The sequence below is a fragment of the Macaca nemestrina genome, chromosome 9 (genome assembly GCF_043159975.1).
Source record: "Macaca nemestrina isolate mMacNem1 chromosome 9, mMacNem.hap1, whole genome shotgun sequence".
Lineage (NCBI taxonomy): Eukaryota > Metazoa > Chordata > Mammalia > Primates > Cercopithecidae > Macaca > Macaca nemestrina.
Window position 1 is genome coordinate 92,058,012 of NC_092133.1, and position 19,417 is coordinate 92,077,428.

Here is a 19,417-nt window from a genome sequence, read left to right on the forward strand (position 1 = left end):
TGATCTGGAGGAACAGGGAGGGCCAGCCTGTTGGTCTGGAGTGTTTCACACATTCAGGATCTCAGCTAAGACACAGCGAGAAATAGACATATCCACATACAGAAACATGTGTTTGTTAAAGATGTAAGGGCATATTTAACATATGTGAATATACGTATCAGCATATAAATGAATTTTTATATATATATATTTATTTATACAGGAAACTGGGTAGGGCTTTCTACCTGTCCATGGTGGTGTTTCTCCACTCAGGCAAGAAGAAAATCTATCTGTCTATCTATCTATCCACACACACATAAATATATACATATTCATATAAATAAGTGAATGCAAATATTCTGTATAATCTGTATATATAGAAAAATATGTATGAACAAATACGTAAATATAGGTATATATGTGTAAGTCTCTACATACAAAATAAAGAAAACCCAAACAAGTTACCCCAAATCCACACAGATGCACTTGCATTTATACGAGAAGCCATTGGGCCCCCTTACCACAGACTGGCAGTGGAGTGAAACAAAAGGCCCAAAGGCTCCTTTCCTGCCAGTTCCGTGTGAACCTCCACAAATGACAAACCCCTGAACATGGCCCTTTGACCAGATCCCTCCCAAAGGCCATCATCTTCTAGTGGGAAAGCTGCCCACTTATCCAGAAGCTGTCAGTCAGGACAGGGGCTCCTCTTTTGATAGTTGAGGTGGGGACATAGAGAGGCATCCCGGTTTGGGTGGGTGGAGAAGAGGCTTTCCAGGAGGATGAAAACAGGCGAGGTCTGAACACACAGGAAGCACTGGGCACAGCATGAGTCTGGGTCATGTAAGGGGGCTGCGGGTCCGAGGGTCAGCAAGGCCAGAACAGGATGGCTCTGAGTGCTCCTGAGAGCATTTGGGGACCAGGAAAGTGGCCCCCCATTTATTCTGAAGACTGCATAGACCTGTGTGAACCCGTTATGGCAGGCTCCAGCTGCATCTTGAGAAACCAGGGCAGACTCAGAGAACACTTGGATTAAAGACACCTGGGAGGGAGGCTGAGATGGGCAGATCACTTGAGGTCAGGAGTTCGAGACCAGCCTGGCCAACATGGGGAAACCCCATCTCTACTAAAAATACAAAAAAAAAAAAAAAAAAAAGCAGGTGTGGTGGTGGGCACCTGTGATCCCAGCTACTAGGGAGGCTGAGGCAGGAAAATCGCTTGAACCGAGAAGGCTGAGGTTGCAGTGAACTAAGATCGCGCCACTGCACTCTGGCCTGGGTGACAACGAGACTCCATTTAAAATTTAAAAATAATAATAATAATAAAAAGACACCTGAGAACCCCCAGGCTTGAGGTTTCTTCCAAAACTTTGAGAATCATGGAAATGGGTCTGGCTTGACAAAGCTTTCTTGTCCACAGTGTAGATGGTAGATGAGGAAAAGCAGGTTAGAGGCAGATGCTGGACATGGCCATCCCCAGGGGATGGATGATGCCTTTCAAAGAACTCGGCCCCAGCTTGTGGGTGAGGCAGGCGTGTTCCAGGAGGCTGAACTGCACGTGCAAAAGTCGAAAGTCCACCGGGATCCCTAAGGTTCCGGGCCTGGCATCTGGCCTTGGGACAGCAGCAGCGCTAGCTTTCTGCACAGACTTTGGGTCGCCAAGTCTAGGCTGAAAACTGTATTGTCTTACGCCCAAAAGAAAGCCCTGTCTCTTCTGTCCTTTGAAGCTCAGGGAGGTAGTAACCAGACGGAACAGAGGTGCCTTTCCACTCTCCCAGGGGATAAACTGTCAGTGGGGCTCAGTGTGTGGAAACTGCTGCTCTGAAGAAATGGAGCAGTGAGGTCTGCTGGTCTGGAGTGCTTCACACACACAGGACACCAGTTGAGGCATAATTCGAACAAACACATACACAAATCCATGTCTATACTTTTAATATATGAAGAAATAGATAACATATATAAATATATGTATCAACATAAATAAATAAAAATTAAAACATAGATATTTATACATGAAACTTCTAAGAGCTCTTTGCCTTTGTGGTGGTGTGCCTCCAGGCAAGAACAAGAAAGCCTACACATGTAAATTAATACATAAAAAGATGTATTACTTAGTAAACATATATAATCACATAGATTTATTTATAAATATGCATGTATGTATATACATATATTCAAATATGTATGTATGTACATATATTCAAATATATATGTATGTATATTCATATATACATCATAAACCCTCAAGCATGTGGGTATACACACACACACACACGAATAAACTAAACATAACCCAAAAATCTCACACAAAGACACACACACACCCCCACACAGATGCACGTACTTTTACACTCCTGGTCATTGGGCAATGCTGCCACCTACTGGAATGGAGCCAAAAAGCCACATTGCATGACCCCTTTGCAGATGGTAAACACTCAGCCATCCCTTTGAAGCAGGGCCAGTCCAAAGGCCATCATCCTCTGACTTAAAAGCTGTCCACATCGCCAGAACCTGTCAATCAGCATAGGTGCTCTTAGGTGGTTGCATTCAAGGGTGTCTTTCATGGCTGACTGAACTGCAAAGGAGCAGGTGAAGCTTTCTCAGCACAGCTGCATCTTCCCAGTTCACCAGAGGAACCTCACTCAGTTGGGACTCAGGGATTTGGAATCTCTGCTATTAGGAAACAGTGTGGGACACTCTGTAAGTCTGGAGCGTTTCACACATAGAAGACATAAGCAAAGATATAACTAGAAATAAATATACACACAAATATGAACATTTAAAATGTGTCATGAACTATGTGACACGTGAATATGTGCATCAACATAGAAATAATTTAAAAATGATATACAGATATTTCTTTTTTTTTTAAAATAATTTCTACATACAATACCATAGTGCTTTTTACCAGACTGTGGTGCTGCTTCTCTATGCAAAAGAGTAAAAATCATCTACACACACACACACACACACACACGGAAACTATAATATTGTACCCAAAATATACTTCTTTAACATATTTTGAAATGACCCTTCAGAGGGCCTGCAATCAGAAGGAGCCCTGCAAAGTTGTCTTTTGCAGGTGAGATTCGCAACTTTGTAGAAAAGCTGCATTGATAGAGTCATAATTGAAGCTCTGAGGCCCTCCCTTGTGTGGATGTAAAAAACCGAGAGTCTGACACCTTTAAAGGTCTGAGAAAAAAAAATTACCAACTCTTTCTCTGAGGGCTACTACCGGTGACGATTCTTGTAAATAACAAGACCACGTTTCCTAGCCAGGCCTTTCTGTCTCCTCTGTTAACTGGTTTTGCCAGCATCCCCTGTTTTGCCACTATCCATGCCCCTATTCTTTGTGTTACCTTAAGATGTCATAAAACATCGACCCTTTGCTTCTGTCTGAATTCCTATATTCTGTATATTTCATGTGCACATATTCCAAATGTATATACATTTACATGCTTTTTCTCTGAGTAATCTGCCTCTGGTCAAATGTTACTTTAGAGAAACTCAAGAGGGCAAAGGAGAAGTTTACCCTTGGCCTGTACAATATATCTATACCTCAATAAATAGAGATATCATATATACAGACACATGTATACAATATATGGGGATAAATAGGTAGACATATATAAATTTAAATATATGAAATAAACACAACCAGAAAATAAACACACACAAACACAAAAACAGATGCAAACACATTTACACTAGGGGCCACTGGGCCATCTTGCCACCTGCTAACGTAAAGGGAGGCACAAAGGTCACAGGAATATGTTTTGTTTTGTTTTGTGGGTTATTTTTATTTTTATTTTTTTGACACGTGGTCTCACTCTGCTACGCAGGCTGAGATGCAGTGGCATGATCTTGGCTCACTGCAACCTTTGCCTCACAGATTCAAGCAATTCTCCTGCCTCACCTTCCCCAGCAGCTGGGATTACAGGCATGGGCCACCATGCCCGGATAATTTTTGGATTTTTAGTAGAAACGGGGTTTCTCCATGTTGGCCAGGTAGTCTCAAACTCCTAACCTCAGGTGATCTGCTCTCCTCAGCCTCTCAAAGTGCTGGGATTATAGGTGTGAGCCACCGTGCCCAGCCCAACCACAGGAGTTTTACCCTGTCACTTCCATGTGACCCCACACTGATGGCAGACATCAGCTCACCACTTTAACCAGACCCAGCCCAGGTGCCGTCACCCTCCAGTGCAAAAGATGTCCACATTCCAAGAACCTGGCAGTCAGGATTGGTGCTCTCCTTTTGAACACCTTAAGAGCATATGTAGTGTCCCGTTTAAGTGGGTGGAGAAGAGCCTTCGTGCAGAAAAAAAGAACGGCCAGGTCTGAGCCTTCAGCATGTGCTGGGGGCAGTGTAAGTGCATGAGAAGCATGATGGCAAAAGGCTGAAGGGACAGTGAGGCCAGGGAAGGTCTCTGCTGAGGACCATTGACAATTTTCAGGAATCAGGAAAATGGGTCAGACTCTGAAGGCTACTCAATTCTGAGGAAGTTTGTTCCAGCCAGTTTCATCTGGACTGAGAAAACTCTGCAGCTGTTCTTGAGGTACGTGAGGAGTCAGGTGCATGAGGTTTCTTTCGTCAAAATAAAACACATGGAAAACAGAGTTCTGGCTTTCTAGACTCCAAAATAGGTGGCAGGCAAAGAAAACCATGTCAGAAAAAAGGCTGTTGGACACTGCTGACTCAGTGAATGGATAGTGTCTGTCACCAAACTAAAACTTAGCTTGTGCAGTGATGTGACGCTGCCATATCAGATATGAACTGTACATGCACAAGCCAGGAAGCTACAGAGAGCCCCAAGGCCCTGGGCTAGGGATCTAGCCTTGGCCTGAAACACTGCTAGCTTCCCAGCTGGCCTCTGCATCCCAAGGCCAGGCTGAAGTGCATGGACCTACAGAAAGCCCCATCTTTTCTATTTTTAAAATCTCATGGAGGTACCAACCAGATAAGACTTGAATGGAAAAATCACCTGATATTACCCAGTTCCATAGGCTTTTAGCATCTCCATTCATCCCGGAACATCCAGTCAGCTCTCTCTGCTGTGTCCTAGAGCACGAGGAAACGAATAAATAGTCCTAGAATGAGACACAAAGGATAAAGGCAAGTATTAGAGGTGAGTGGCAAGGCAGGCAGTGGCTCTTCTGCCTCATCCCCTCTGCATGAGCATTGTAGGGAGGAGGTCTGGGTGACAGGAATCATTTGAAGTCTCCTCCCTCCTCACTGGAGAGTCGTAAGACCTGAGGTCTACAAGGAACCTACCGTCCTTGCCTTTGTTGGGGGTTACTCAGCAGCCAACTGCCTATGCTCTGGGTCTTTAGTTCGGATTTTGATGATTCCTGGGGGTGCTATAGAGTCATCATGTGCCTTGACAGTAAGTGTGTGGGAGCTAGGTTTAGTCTGGCAGAAAGAGAAGTACAGGGACTCCTGAGGAGCAAAGCCTCTTCAGGAAAGAAGAGTTGAGCTCAGGCATCTCCTTCAGAAGTGCTGGCTCACTGCTACTTCTACACCTCACCGTACCGGGGGAGTCTTCTCTGAGGCTGCCCTGGGTCCTGTCTGCCTGGACACTCACCCTGCAGATAACTCTCTGCATTCAGCAGGGTCTGGCCCAGGCCTCTCCTGGGGACTGGAGACCACTCTGCTCTTCTCCAGACACTGCAGAATTCTGGGGAGGAGAGGAAGGTAGAATAAACACTTTCTTCCTGCTTCTCTAGGTTGCTGGGTCATCTCTCTCCTCCTTTTAGCTGCAGACTCACAGTCTACCCCCTTCTTCTTCTTTACAAGCCCCTTAGGTCCTCCAAGGACCAAAGTAAAAAAATGTTTTAAAAATGTGTAGGTTCATTCTACTTCCACCCTGCTATGTAACTTCCCTGAAGTGACACGCACAGGTTCTTCCATCGGCTTGTGAGGAAGTTTCATCTGCTTGTGGAAAATAAAAGACAAACAAGGGATACAATTCAATATTTTAAAAAATAATATTTAGGAAAATCAATCCTAAAGATATTGATTATAAAAACCCACTATTTTGGTATAAATTTGTCAACCTGAAATAATCAAAGGAAGAGAATCTCATTTCCAAGAGTGTACTCAAGTGAAAGCTGGGAAAACCCCTTCATCTTGGTAAGTGCAGGAGTGAGAGAAATAGAATGCATAAGTCATTTATTTATAGACAGCCATCCACTTCTTAGAATATGCTCACTGTATTCACACAACACTGTTTTTGAGGCCTACTAATAGTGCTTTGTTTATATGTATGTATGCATATATGTGCACAAATATCCATTTCCTATAAAATATATAGTTAATATAGCTATGTTACATCATGATGAAATTGTGTGTAATCACTATAATATATAGAGAAAAATATATACATCTATAAATGTAAATGTATAAAATAAACACAACAAGAAAATAAGCACACACAAAAAACAGTTGCAAATACACTTATACTAGGGACCATTGGGCCCTCTTGCCACCTGCAAATACATTTATATGACATTGTGTGTAAAAGCTATGATATATAGAGAGAAATATATACATATGTATGTATATAAATATAAATGTATACAAGAAACACAACCATATCTTATGCATAAAATCTCCAAGTAAAGGTTATCTAAATTTAGTATATATTTCAGTACAATAAACATTGCAAATAAGATCTTTGAAAACGTCCTCTGTGGCTTCTTGTCAGGGGAATATGCCTAGGATGTGATGACGGGACATAAAGTATATGCATAATTATTTTCACTAAGTATGAAGAAAATCACCAACTGTGTCTGCATCCTTGAGATAAAACATGAACACGTCCACATATATTTCTACTAAATTTGGCATAAGCCAAATTTCTAAAATTAATAAATTGATATAAAGTGTCCTTTTTTTTTGAGATGGAGTTTCACTCTTCTTGCCCAGGCTGGAGTGCAATGGTGCAATCTCTGCTCACTGCAACCTCTGCCTCCTGAGTTCAAGTCATTCTCCTACCTCAACCTCCGAACTAGCTGGGATTACAGGCGCCCACCATCAGGCCCAGCTAACTTTCTGTATATTTAGTAGAGATGGGGTTTCACCATGTTGGCCAGGCTGGTCTTGAACTCCTGACCTCAGGTGATCCACCTACCTCGGCCTCCCAAAGTGCTGGGATTACAGGCGTGAGTCATCGCGCCTGGCGTAAAGTGCTCTTTTGTGCCATTTATCTGATCACTAATTTTTCCAAGTTTCCCTTCACATATTTTTAATCTATTAAAGTTTTTCCTACTTTGAATTACATTCATATGCTTCTCAGTGTTCTGTTGGATTTCACAAGTCTTTTCTTGTTAATGTAAAATATTTTCTTAAAAAGGAATCATTAGAATGAGTGTTCTGTGTGTCTAAAAATCCTGGTTTCTTCCGGATATTTATCCTCTCATTTTTTGTTAGTTACTAGAGCCCCACATATTCAGTTGATAACATCATCATCCATGTAAATACTACACTTCTTAGCCTCCCTTGCAGGACAGTGTGCCCGTGGAACTAAAGCTGGGAAAGTGAGAGAGGCAGAATTGTTTGTCTGTGACTTATAGGGACTTTCCTTACTGGAGGAGTTCTTTTGTTATTTTTTTTTTTCCCTCTCTCTCTCCTTTTTCATGATTGCAGCTGGGGATGCAGTTGTGTTTCCTGGAGCTCCAGCAGCCGTATGTGACTATGAGTAAGGGAGCTGTGCCCTGGGCAAAGTGCGGAGTTCTGGGGAGTGCGGAGTTCTGATGGCTTATGAAGCAGAGCCGCCACACCAAATCTGGATGGCCAAGCCTCTGTCTGATTTTACATCAGCAAAAAGTATGCTAATTTGTCTAAGGGATTGTTATTTGGGGGATTTTCTGTCACATTCAATTGAACCTTATTCTATGTAGTGGAGGCTGTACATAGATCTACTCCATAAACACAGATTATAGAGAAGAATCATGAATGACACAGGCAATGTGGCTTTGCCATCATGAATTGGTCAAGATTTTTCCATTTTCACTTCTGGGTACCTTGAATGTAGTGTTTGACACGTGTTTCTTTTTCTTTTATCACAAGTTTAGCTCATTTAATGACTGTTGGGCTAACCATGGCACATTCTTCTTCTGCATGCACCGTACCCTACATCCAGGTTCATGTCACTGTGTGATATCAGTGTCATTGTGACAGCTATAAGAGGATACAGGAGCAACAGTGCAACAAAGTCACCTCTTGGCTGATATGAGTATTCCCTTAGGTTTAAGTGAACAGGAAAATGGGAGCTCAAAAACAGTCTGTCAAATGAGGTCGCAGAAACTATGTGCAAATTTAATTTAAAATGCTGAGCTCTGTCCTCAGTTGCACGTGCCTCTGCACAACAGGTTTCTATTCAGAAAGGGCAGTGTGGTTCTTCTCACATATTTTCCCTTTGTTTTCTCCCAGGCTTCGTGTGAAAGCAGAAGACCCATGAGAGAGCATCTGGAGACTGGCCCTACACTGCTTTTCTCCACAGGAATGTCACCTGGGCATTGCAGCCACGTGTCCCAGGTGTCACTGAAGAGGGCTGCGTTCCCATCTTCAGTGAGGCAGAGCTGAGAGAAAGCAGGCGGGGTTCACAGTTGCCTCACCTACTTGTTTAAGCAATACATTAACAGTTCAAACTAAAAGAAATCTGAGATCTTATTGAAGCATTTAGAACAACATATAAAGTGCAGATCACTTTTAAATATTTGAGAATGCACACAAACCACATGAAGCTACTTTTGTTAACAGTATATGTTCACAGGATCTTACTGTGTTACCCAGGCAGAAGTGCTGTGGTACAATCATAGCTCATTGCAGCCTGGAACTCCTGGGCTCAAGCAGTCCTCCCAAGTAGCTGAGACTGCAAGGACATGCCACCACATCTGACTATTTACCTATTTAATTTTTGTAGAAACAGAGTCTTACATGTTGCCCATGCTTTCTGGAACTCCTAGTCTAAAACAACCCTCCTGCCTCAGGCTCTCAAAGTGCTGGATTACAGGACTGAGCCATGGTGCTCTGCTAGCATTTTTTTTTTAAAGCAATCACCATTTGGATTCTTAGTTTTCTTAACTTTTAGGTTTCTAACAGTTCAATACACATTCAAGTGCTCCTTGGAATATTTTTTTCTGGTTTAACTACTGGTTTAGGCAATGTCTATGGCTTATTTTAGTGCTAGTCTGTATCCATTTGGTTAGAGTACGTATGAGTAAAGCCAAGGTCATTCAATGACTTCACTCCAATACGTTTTCTGTAATCTCTAATTCTAAAATTGCCTAATGATTTTGGGGAAAAAAAGTGCTTTTGGGACAAATACTTCAGAGTCCCTACTCTGCTAATGCAGAGTCAGTCTTAATTAATAGTGAAAATGACATCGTTTTGCTTTATTCAATGAGATTAACTGAGCAAACATTTATTGAGCAGAAATTCTGGACAAGACATTAAGAAACATACAAAATGGGCCAGGCTCGGCGGCTCACACCTGTAATCCCAGCACTTTGGGAGGCCAAGGTGGGCAAATCACGAGATCAGGAGATGGAGACGATCCTGGCCAACATGATGACGAAACACCGTCTCTACTAAAATACAGAAGATTAGCCGGGTGTGGTAGTGGGCGCCTGTAGTCACAGCTACTCTGAAGGCTGAGGCAGGGGAATTGCTTGAACCCAGGAGGCAGAGATTGCAGTGAGCCCAGATCGCGCCACTGCACTCCAGCCTGGCGATAGAAGGAGACTCTGTCTCAAAAACAAACAAATAAAAAAGAAACATACAAAATGATAATAAATTGTATTGACATTAGGAAGCTTAAGGGAAATATGACATATTAATAAATTACTACAAATTAAGGCATAATATAATAATGGAAGAGAATAAAGTATTTTATTAAACATGTTCTACCACCCACAATTCCAAATGTGCAGCTTCACTCAGGGGAAGTAAGTTTCTAGGCCAGCAGCTAAGGATGCATTTAGTTTATTTTCAGCCTCTCAAAATGCAGTTCTGTAATCAGAATACAAAAGCAACCAACAACAACACTAGCCCAAACTTCATTACATTTCAGGTAATACTAAAAGTCATACAATGCTTATAGCATAAAACTTTGTTGTGGAGAGTATATTCAATAAACCTTACGTGTAAAGCAGTAAGAGCTCTTTGCCTACAAAACATAAAAATTAATTACAATTAATACTCTTCAATATATCTAAGATGCATTGCTATCGTTCACTGACTTGCTCAATTGATCCTCTCTCAGTCAACTCACGGCTCTTCCTTACCACTAAGCGGCAGTAAAGGCTAAATAATGATGCAAATCTACTAAAGCATTCCCGATCCAAGTGAAGTTTTCCCATTATTTACACTTAATAAACAAATACATAAATAAAGGTGAGATGGGATTTTAAACTTCCACATTTAAAAAAAAAAGGAGAGTGGAGGGAAAAGTGGGGAGGGGAGAAATAAAGACACGTGAATAAAACGTTTGCTTTACCATTTATCTTTCAAAATGACATGGAATGCCAATTTCAAGATCATTTAATCTTTAAAAAAAAAAACAAAAAACAAAAAACATAAAACACTGCAATCTGAATACCATCCTTAAAAACCTGCCAATCGCTGGTTCACTGTAGTAGGTCTCCCATGTTGCTTATATTGTCACTGAATTACACTTGACCCTTTCATAGGATTACCCTCCACCTTGTGGGTCTTCACTAACTAGGACCCCATCTGCCTGCATGCCGTGCTCACCACTTTCCTTGCCATCTATTAGCTCCTTCTTTAGTATTTGATCTTCAGGTCCCCACTTCCCCTTATAGCTCTTTCTAGCACTCTGGTTTTCTCTGTTCCTTTAGCCGACCGTATCCCAGATCAGCTCTCAGAGATGAAAATGGGGGACTTCAGGAGGGAGAAATCAAAGGAAAGCTGTTATTATAACCCTTCCTATCTTATTTTCCTATAAATTTCTCCCTTTCTGTCTACAGTTTCATTTTGCACCAAATTTCCAGAAATGTAATTATTGTGTAAGCTGTGGGAAGACTGCACTTTGTTTGGTTTAGAAATATTTGTTTTGAGTCTTTCCACCAGTTTGGAAATTCATGCTGCAGATGGCGATGCTGCTATTGGCATGTGGGTTGCAAAAGCAACCCACTCATATTTGTTTAAATGTATACTTGTTATTCAGCACCATTCCACATATAAAAAGTATCTATTTTATTACGTGACTTTGTGTAGCAGTGTTAGTGTATGTACATATGCGAACATACACTATTTTATGTACTTTCCTTTTCCTTTTCATTGCCTTCAGGATATTATAGTGATTTTTTGAAATTACATTATGGGTACGTTATAGCATAGATGATGTTCACTTCAGGTGGGAAAGGACACATTACAAAATATTGGCTATGAAAAGGGGCACAGACATCTGTAATCCTCTTACTTTGGGAGTCTGAGGTAGGTGGATCAGGAGTTTGAGACCAGGAGGTCAGGAATTTGAGACCAGCCTGGCAAACATGGTGAAACCCCGTCTCTACTAAAAATACAAAAATTACCCTTTATTGACAGCTCCTCAAGAAGCCGGAACTCCTCAAGATATGTCCTTAGCTCTCTATACCTCCAGTGGTGCTGGTACAGGGCCTGGCACATACCCTTGCCAACTAACTCCTTTTGCAATGGATGTGATGTGGATTTCAATAGAGGCCACTCAGTGAAATGCACAATTCACTAGGTGATTCAGTTACTGTAATTACTCTCCAAGTCAACCCTTTCACAAACAATCATGATAGAATTCTGAATGAATAATGGAATTAGTATGATTTTACTTGTGTATCTACCACAGAGTTCAGTTAAATTAGCTTTTCTAAAAAGTGATTTATAATCTCTAAAAAGAATCTAAAAGGGATCAAATGTCCCATTTATCACAGAAAAATCTCTTTAATAAAGAAACCTTCAAGCTCCACTTTCCAAGGGTTGTTCTTTGATCTGCCAGTTTACTGGTAGTTGGAAACATTGCCAATAGAAGGAAATTGCTTTTCCAAGGGGGAAAACAAGAATAGTTCTGAACAGAATTTATTTGAAAAAAAAAAAGGTATTTATTTTGAAGCAAGAAAATAACTCCTTGTTTTTGATATTGCAGTTTCTGGCCTAAATGAATTGCAAAAATTCAGACAATGACAAGCTATTTTAATGACATTATCAAGTCACACTCCATAAAAATGGATCTTGAGAGTAAATCCAATCAACTCTCCTAGCAAAGCCATCCTCAAAATATTCTTGAAATTGTAATTTTATATGCAAATCCATTGTTTTTAATTTTTAAGAAAAAGAAATTCCATAGTGCCCATGCCTATTTGGAGTTACTACAAGGGGGGTAGAAAAAGGGAGGTAAATTTGTTTACAATTTATGTCAGGCACAGTGCTAAACACTCTAGTACACATAATTTTAATCCCCAAAGCTGCCTTTCATGGGAGGTACTATTATGTGATTTAAAGAAAAATAGATGAAGTGATGAGGAATTGGGGAGATTAGGAAACTAGTCTGACAGCAAAATTGGGTTTGAGTCCCCATACTGTCTGTCTCTAAACCTTATTACCTTTCTGTTAGACCAGGGGAGCTCTTGAACAGCTCTGAATTCAGCTTTAGGCCTGCTCTAGTCATTTCGGTCTCTCCCCACCATTTTTTTTTTTTTAAGTGTCTCACTCTGTTGCCCAGACTGGAGTGTAATGGCACAATCACAGCTCACTGCAGCCTCTACCTCCTGGGTTCAGGGGATCCTCCCACCTCAGTCTCTTGAGAAACTGGGACCATAGGTGCTAACCACCACACCCAGATACTTTTTTTGTATTTTCCATAGAGACGGGGTCTCACTGTGTTGCCAGGGCTGGTCTCAAACTTCTGAGCTCAAGCAATCTGCCTACCTCTGCCTCCCAAAGTGCTGGGATTACAGGTGTTAGTCACGGCACCCAGCAGGCCAGATCTCATTTTAAGAAAGGAGAATTTAACCTGAATTGATATTCCTTGTTACCTTTAGTCGTTCATGAACTCCTCTGATCCAGCTTCTGTGCCAATACGTTCTTAAAATGGTTGTCATCCAAAGGAACGAGGCTGTTCTTCATCTTTACCTTTCTTGGCTCTGCTTTACAATTTAATAATATTGACCACTCTTGCTTTGTAAAAGAATCCCCCTGCCTCTTGACTTCAGGGATACTACACTATTCCTGGTCTTCACATTTATTTTTTCATGATGCATCTGTTTCTTTTTCTGCCCGTTTTGCCCTCTCCAACTGCCTCCCTGGGTACCTTTCCTGGAGCTGAGAGCCTGACTCTCTGGAATCCATGCTGACTTCCTCTAAGAAAGCATCCTTTCTCTTGCTGGAAGGAAGGCTCTTTGCTGCGTCCTCTCTATTCAAGGAGTTGTCTTCCCACTGGAACTCCATTCTATTCTCTGCCCACTGCAGTCTCATTTGTCTGTCTTGCTCTCACCAAAACCACACTGCTATTTTTCTGGTCTCCCAGCCTTAGCCCTTTTCATAGTAAAAGCATAAGCACATCTTAAGTACTCAAATGGGTATTCCCTCCACAAATTTTCCTTCCTTTTCTTTTAAAACAATTTTCTCTTAAGTTTATGACAGTCCTAGAACTTAAGTTTCTCTTGCACCTCTCTTGCCATCTCCACCATGGCTGCACCCCTGATCCGGGTCTAAGAGTGGCCTCCCCACCTAGGAGTGACCTCCTCACCTAGGAGTGACCTCTCCCTGGAGCCCTCCCAGCCTCCTCTCCTTCTAGTTCCCACACTGCTGATTTCAGATTAGTCTTCTCTAGCTACTGCTCTCATCACATCACTCATTGGAAAACCTTCAACAACTCCTTATTTTCAGTCACACAAAGTCTAAAGTCATTAGTTTGACTTTCAGGAACCTTTGTAATCTCAGTATTTCTCTACTTATGCCATCTTATTTCTTGCTACTCTTTAGCACTATTCTGCTTCAATTCAGCCAGCCTCTTTACTTTTTTTTTTTTTTTTTTTGAGACGGAGTCTCGCTCTGTCGCCCAGCCTGGAGTGCAGTGGCTGGATCTCAGCTCGCTGCAAGCACCGCCTCCTGGGTTTACGCCATTCTCCTGCCTCAGCCTCCCGAGTAGCTGGGACTACAGGCGCCCGCCACCTCGCCCGGCTAGTTTTTTGTATTTTTTTTTAGTAGAGACGGGGTTTCACCGGGTTAGCCAGGGTGGTCTCGATCTCCTGACCTCGTGATCCGCCCGTCTCGGCCTCCAAAAGTGCTGGGATTACAGGCCTCTTTACTCTTTCGAGAACACGCACATATCAAGTTCAGCGCCTTTTTGAAAATGTTCACCTTGCTTGAATTCTCTCCTGACTTGAGTAAGCTTTCCCTCACTCTATCATGTCTTTCTTGATCATGCCAGAGTTTCATGAACTTTCTTTCCTTTTAAGCTTGCACATTGCTTCAAGCCTACATCAAATGCATTCCTTAGCGATTAAATGCTTACTATCCTGAACTGCACATTCTTAATTTGCATATTTGCATGTGTCATCCCATAATTTTCCAATCAGACTTAAGCTCCTCATAAATGGAAATCTTGTCAGACTTTTTCTCCTGAGAGTGCAGTAGTAAATGTTGATTGATGCTACTTAACTTGCAATCTGAACCCATATAACCTGATAGGTATAATAACTTAATATTAAAGAGTCTTAACAATTGAACAGAAGTTTCTTGATTTACGTTTTTAGTTTTATTTTTATTTTTTGAGACGGAGTCTTGCTCCGTCACCCAGGCTGGAGTACAGTGGCAAGCTATCAGCTCACTGCAACCTCTGCCTCCCGAGCTCAAGGGATTCTCCTGACTTAGCCTCCCTAGTAGCTAGGATTATGGGTGCCCACCACCGCACCCAATTTTTTTTGTATTTTTAGTAGAGACGGGGTTTCACCATATTGGCCAGGCTGGTCTTGAACTCCTGGCCTCAAGTGACTCGCCCACCTTGGCCTCCCAAAATGTGGGGATTACAGGCATAAGCCATCGAGCCCAGCCATAATTTACTTTTAATGTGATTTCAGGACCATTTTGCTATCTAAACATAATATGATAAGCAAATCTATAAGCCTAAGAAATAGACAAATTAAGAGGTGATTATTTGTGTCACTGACATTGTTTATTTTAGGATTTGCCAAAGCTCCTTTGAGTATCTCTTTCCAGAAAATTGACCTTCCCATAGATCGTCTCTTGCAAGACATTGATGAATAGGAGATTTTAATGCTAATGTTAGAAGCCAGTCACACAAAATATTTGAGTCACCCATATTAAAGATTAATTTGATATGAAGGTAGGGCATCTATAATATTAAATGTTGCATCATTGAAGAATAGGTCATTTAAAAAAGCAGTAGTACCTGTACTCACAATTTTCAGAACTTCCTGTAATGATATAAACTGGAATACACTATATTAGAGTCTGGGATGAGTAGACTCAGTTAAAAAATAAAACAGCCTTACCTTTACATGATCATAAAGGCATCTTTGCCGAGTACTTGCTGCCTCCAGAGGAAACGTATTGAAGGTGAGGTGAATTAGTTTGTTTACAGGTAGAATTATGATCCATACACAGTTTAAATTCTTGTCATATATTCCATTCGAATCAGAATCAGGAAAGGCAAAGATATTATTCGACCTGTCAGATAACCACCACATCCTTGCTGAGGCCCTGCATTAAAACAAAGACACATCACTATGCAGACCAAACAGAACAGACCTTACATTGCACATGGAGGGTTTTTAAAAGAACATAGTTTCCATTTTCTGTCACACTCTGAGAACATGATCAGATCATTCTCTCCTGGGCTCCCTCCTTTCCTCCCTCTCTCTCTCCCTTCTTTTGGTCCTTCCTCCCCCCAACCCCGCTATCCGTCCCTCCCTCCCTCTATCCCTCCCTCCCTCGCTCTTTGCTTTGAGAGCAGAGTCTTCAGTTCTCCTTCTTACTCATAGAGTTGCTGAGTGGGAAAACACATGGGGTTCTATATATGTTTTTGGAACTGCTGATGTGATTTATTGAAGATTTTCCTAGCCTTGAAAAATCCAATTTTATACATAATCAAGTATTTTGCATAATAAAACTGGTGGAAAATGTTCATATGTTTTACTTTTATATTCCGCTTTTATGAACACTGTCAAACTGAAAACTGAATTTATGAAGAATTTACCCAACACACCAAGAAAACTGCTGCCAACAAATCTTTTATTTACATAGTGTGATTGAAAGAGGCTGAGTGGCATTTAACACTGCAGTCCTGTTTTTATTCAGCCGCATTCTATATTTAACTTTTTCTTTTCCAAAACATGAGAAGTTAAAGAAAAAAATCTTTATGGAAGAAAAGGCCTTCTTTGAGATCAACATTTTATAATTCAGAATAAAAATACAAAGGAGAGATAAATAATTATCTCAAGATAATTAAATGGTCTACCATAAAAACATACAAAAAACAATTCTCAGAACATAGGATTTTGTTTTGTCTACTCCATGGCCTAAGCAGATAGCTCAGAAGTGATTTGAGAAGAGCTTAAAGGGATGAACAATTTGTTGACAATTTTATAAGAAATGGTGAGGATAAAATAAGCTCAAAATAGCCCTAGTAGGAATAAGAATTAAATAGGTACTGAAAGTAATGTCTGTAAAGCTTGCGTTCTACACAAATACAGGTCATTGCTAGTTCCAAAGTTAAACTTCACTGGGATTGGCCTTCAGTCTATTTTTCTTATTCCAGTTTTTGCTCACAGTGAAAGGACTGCTTTCAACATTAGGGGGTGCTAAGATTTTGTACTTGGACCTTGGCAGGAAACATAAACAATGGTGGCTCTCCTCAACTCTTACTGTAAATCCAATGGATAGCAAATGGCCAGGGTGATTTTTGTTACAGGTACATTACTTACTAGGTCAGGCTTGCCCTGTCCATAGCTTCTAAGTCAGGCAAAACCATAGAGTATTTGCATAGTCAGACATTTCCCAAAGTTGAAATGCTCCCAAAGGCCCAGTCCGTGATAGATGTATTCACAGATGGCATCTAGGACAAAATTATTCTGAAATGTAAGCAATACACAGTGATGAACCACATGTTGCTAATGATTCTGCTCATCTGAAATAGGCCTGCAAACTAAAGAGAGAGTTGGAGTTTTTGAAGTTTGAATAGCTTTGATTTCAGTGTGAACTGATTGTTACTTAAGGAAACCACTTAAACTTATCGGCTTTCATAGTACAGAAGAACAATGACTGAGGGTATGGATGGATTGGTAAATTTATTTATTACATATAGTTTTAATATTCAAGGAAGTATATTTAGTATTTAAGTAGAAAAAGATCAATGATAATCCATCAGTAGTGATAAGGCATAGATAAACAATGATGACACAATTTAGAAAATGATAGGTTCAGTAAAAGAGGCAGAAAACTCTTCTAGCTTTAGAAAAATGTGAAGATTACTTTGGGCTACGAGGATCTCGACTGTTCCAAGGAGGAGGTGACTTGGATCTGGGTCTTGAAGCATAAATAGAATAAAACCATGTAAAAATGGAACTGGTATTGGCAATTCCAGCCTGAAGGAATCTCATGATCCAAGTTTAAATGGGCAAGAATTTACATTGTATGTATGGGCAAGCGTAACTCTGAGAAAACAATAGGGCACATGAAGGAGAATAATGAGAACTAGGTTTGGGAAAACAGGATGAGGTCTTCTATAGAGGGCCTCAAATGCCGGATTATATAGAGTTTGGCTGTTAGACTATGTTGTGTGGCTAATGGGATCCATTTGAAAGATTTTTAATCAGAGAAGTGGTAGAATCAGGATGTACTTGCTAATCAAGTCTGATCTAAAAATTTATCCAGAACCAGCATTTTACATGTAAGGGAATGGGACTGAAGGAGATGAGACCAGGTAAAAGGACATTGCTGTGGCAAGGGCTGCAAGTAGGAGCGCTGAAGAGTTGGAGGTAGGTAGACAGGAAAATGGTGTTACTGGGCATTATTCTAATAATACATCAGCTTCAAAAACTAAATGTTATTTTATCACTGCTTGTTTATTAATTGTTACTAATAAGTTCATAATGGCAAAATGGCAATTGTACTTGGGCACAGTGAATGCCATTACACACACTTATTATGTAGTGCTACTACTATGACTAATGCCATAAGGCACACACCCTCATTCCAGGGAACCGCAGAACAAGAATCACTGATGTGTTTGCCATGGATTGAGTGGTAGATTGACTGATCCTTCCTTCCTTCCTTCCTTCCTTCCTTCCCTCCTTCCTTCCTTCCTTCTTCCTTCCTCCCTTCCTCCCTTCCTCCCTCACTCCTTTCTTCTTCATTTCCTTTCCTTTCCTTTTCTCTCTTTCTCCCTCTCTTTCTCTCTTTCTTTTCCTTCCTTCCTTCTTTCTCTTTCTTTTTTCTTTTCTTTCTTTCCTTCTTTCCTTTCTTTCTCTCTCTCTCTCTCTTTCTTTCTTTCTTTCTTCTTCCTTCCTTTCTTTCTCTCTTTCTTCCTTTCTCTCCTTCTTTCTTTCTTAATTTCTTTCTTGCTTTCTCTCTCTCTCTCTCTCTCTTTCTTCCTTTTATTCTTTCTTCTTTTTTCCCTTTCTTTCTTTCTTCTAGATGAGGACTTTCTATGTTTTTCAGACTGTTCTCGTATTCTTGGGGTCAAGGAATCCTTCCACCTCAGCCTCTTGAGTAGCTGGGATTACAGGTGCATGCCACCATGCCCAGCTTAATTGGCTGATTTTTAATTCTTCAGTCCCTCTATCTTCAGTCTCTCTCTTTGCACTGCACTAAAATGGATACAGTATATTTTTCTGTGCACTTGATGTTAGGCTTTGGCTGTACGACTTGCTTTAGACAGTGAGTATTAGTGGTCATGAAGCATGCAGAGGCCTTAAACGTGCTTATGTTTTGTTCATGTTTTTATTTTTGTCTAGGACTTTGTGCTCCCGTGATCTGCTAAGATATCATGCCCTGAGTAACTGCTGGTTCAAAGAAAAAGTGGATTCATGTGGAGCAGACTTGAACCTGGACTCAACTTTACAGCCAATTACAGCCAACCTGCAGCCTGGAACAGTGGCAGGCAAGCTAGTCCGTGGACCCATAAGTGATAAAAACAAACGTTCATTATAAGACACTGAATTTTGGATGGTTTGTTATGCAGCACTGTCATGGTAATAGCAGACTAATACACACACTAATATTAATAGCTGGTTTGAGCTATGAAATTATAATAGAGCTTAATGCTCAATTCATAAAATATACACACAGAATAAAGAAAATGGAGAAAAATTATCTTCAGATAATCCTGGCCAAAACAGTCAAATATTTGAAGTGAATATCATATTACATGAGTGAACAGGTATTTGTGTAGTGCAGGAAATAGCAATTGCTCTAATTCCTCCAC

The 19,417-nt window shown here is 40.8% G+C and overlaps 1 protein-coding gene across 1 annotated transcript in view; it reads right to left on the reverse strand.

Annotated features, from left to right (window-relative positions):
• Window positions 1-1,329: 1,329 nt before the first annotated feature.
• The window catches only part of LOC139356097 (cubilin-like), a 31,415-nt gene continuing 13,327 nt past the window's right edge, over window positions 1,330-19,417 (reverse strand). Inside the window, exons 2-5 of the mRNA XM_071068871.1 lie at window positions 15,486-15,693; window positions 5,558-5,650; window positions 4,958-5,063; window positions 1,330-2,486 (exon numbers count right to left, since the gene is read on the reverse strand). Coding sequence (XP_070924972.1) covers window positions 5,579-5,650; window positions 15,486-15,693 — 280 coding nt within the window. The 3' untranslated portion in view covers window positions 1,330-2,486; window positions 4,958-5,063; window positions 5,558-5,578. The remainder of the gene's footprint in view (window positions 2,487-4,957; window positions 5,064-5,557; window positions 5,651-15,485; window positions 15,694-19,417) is intronic.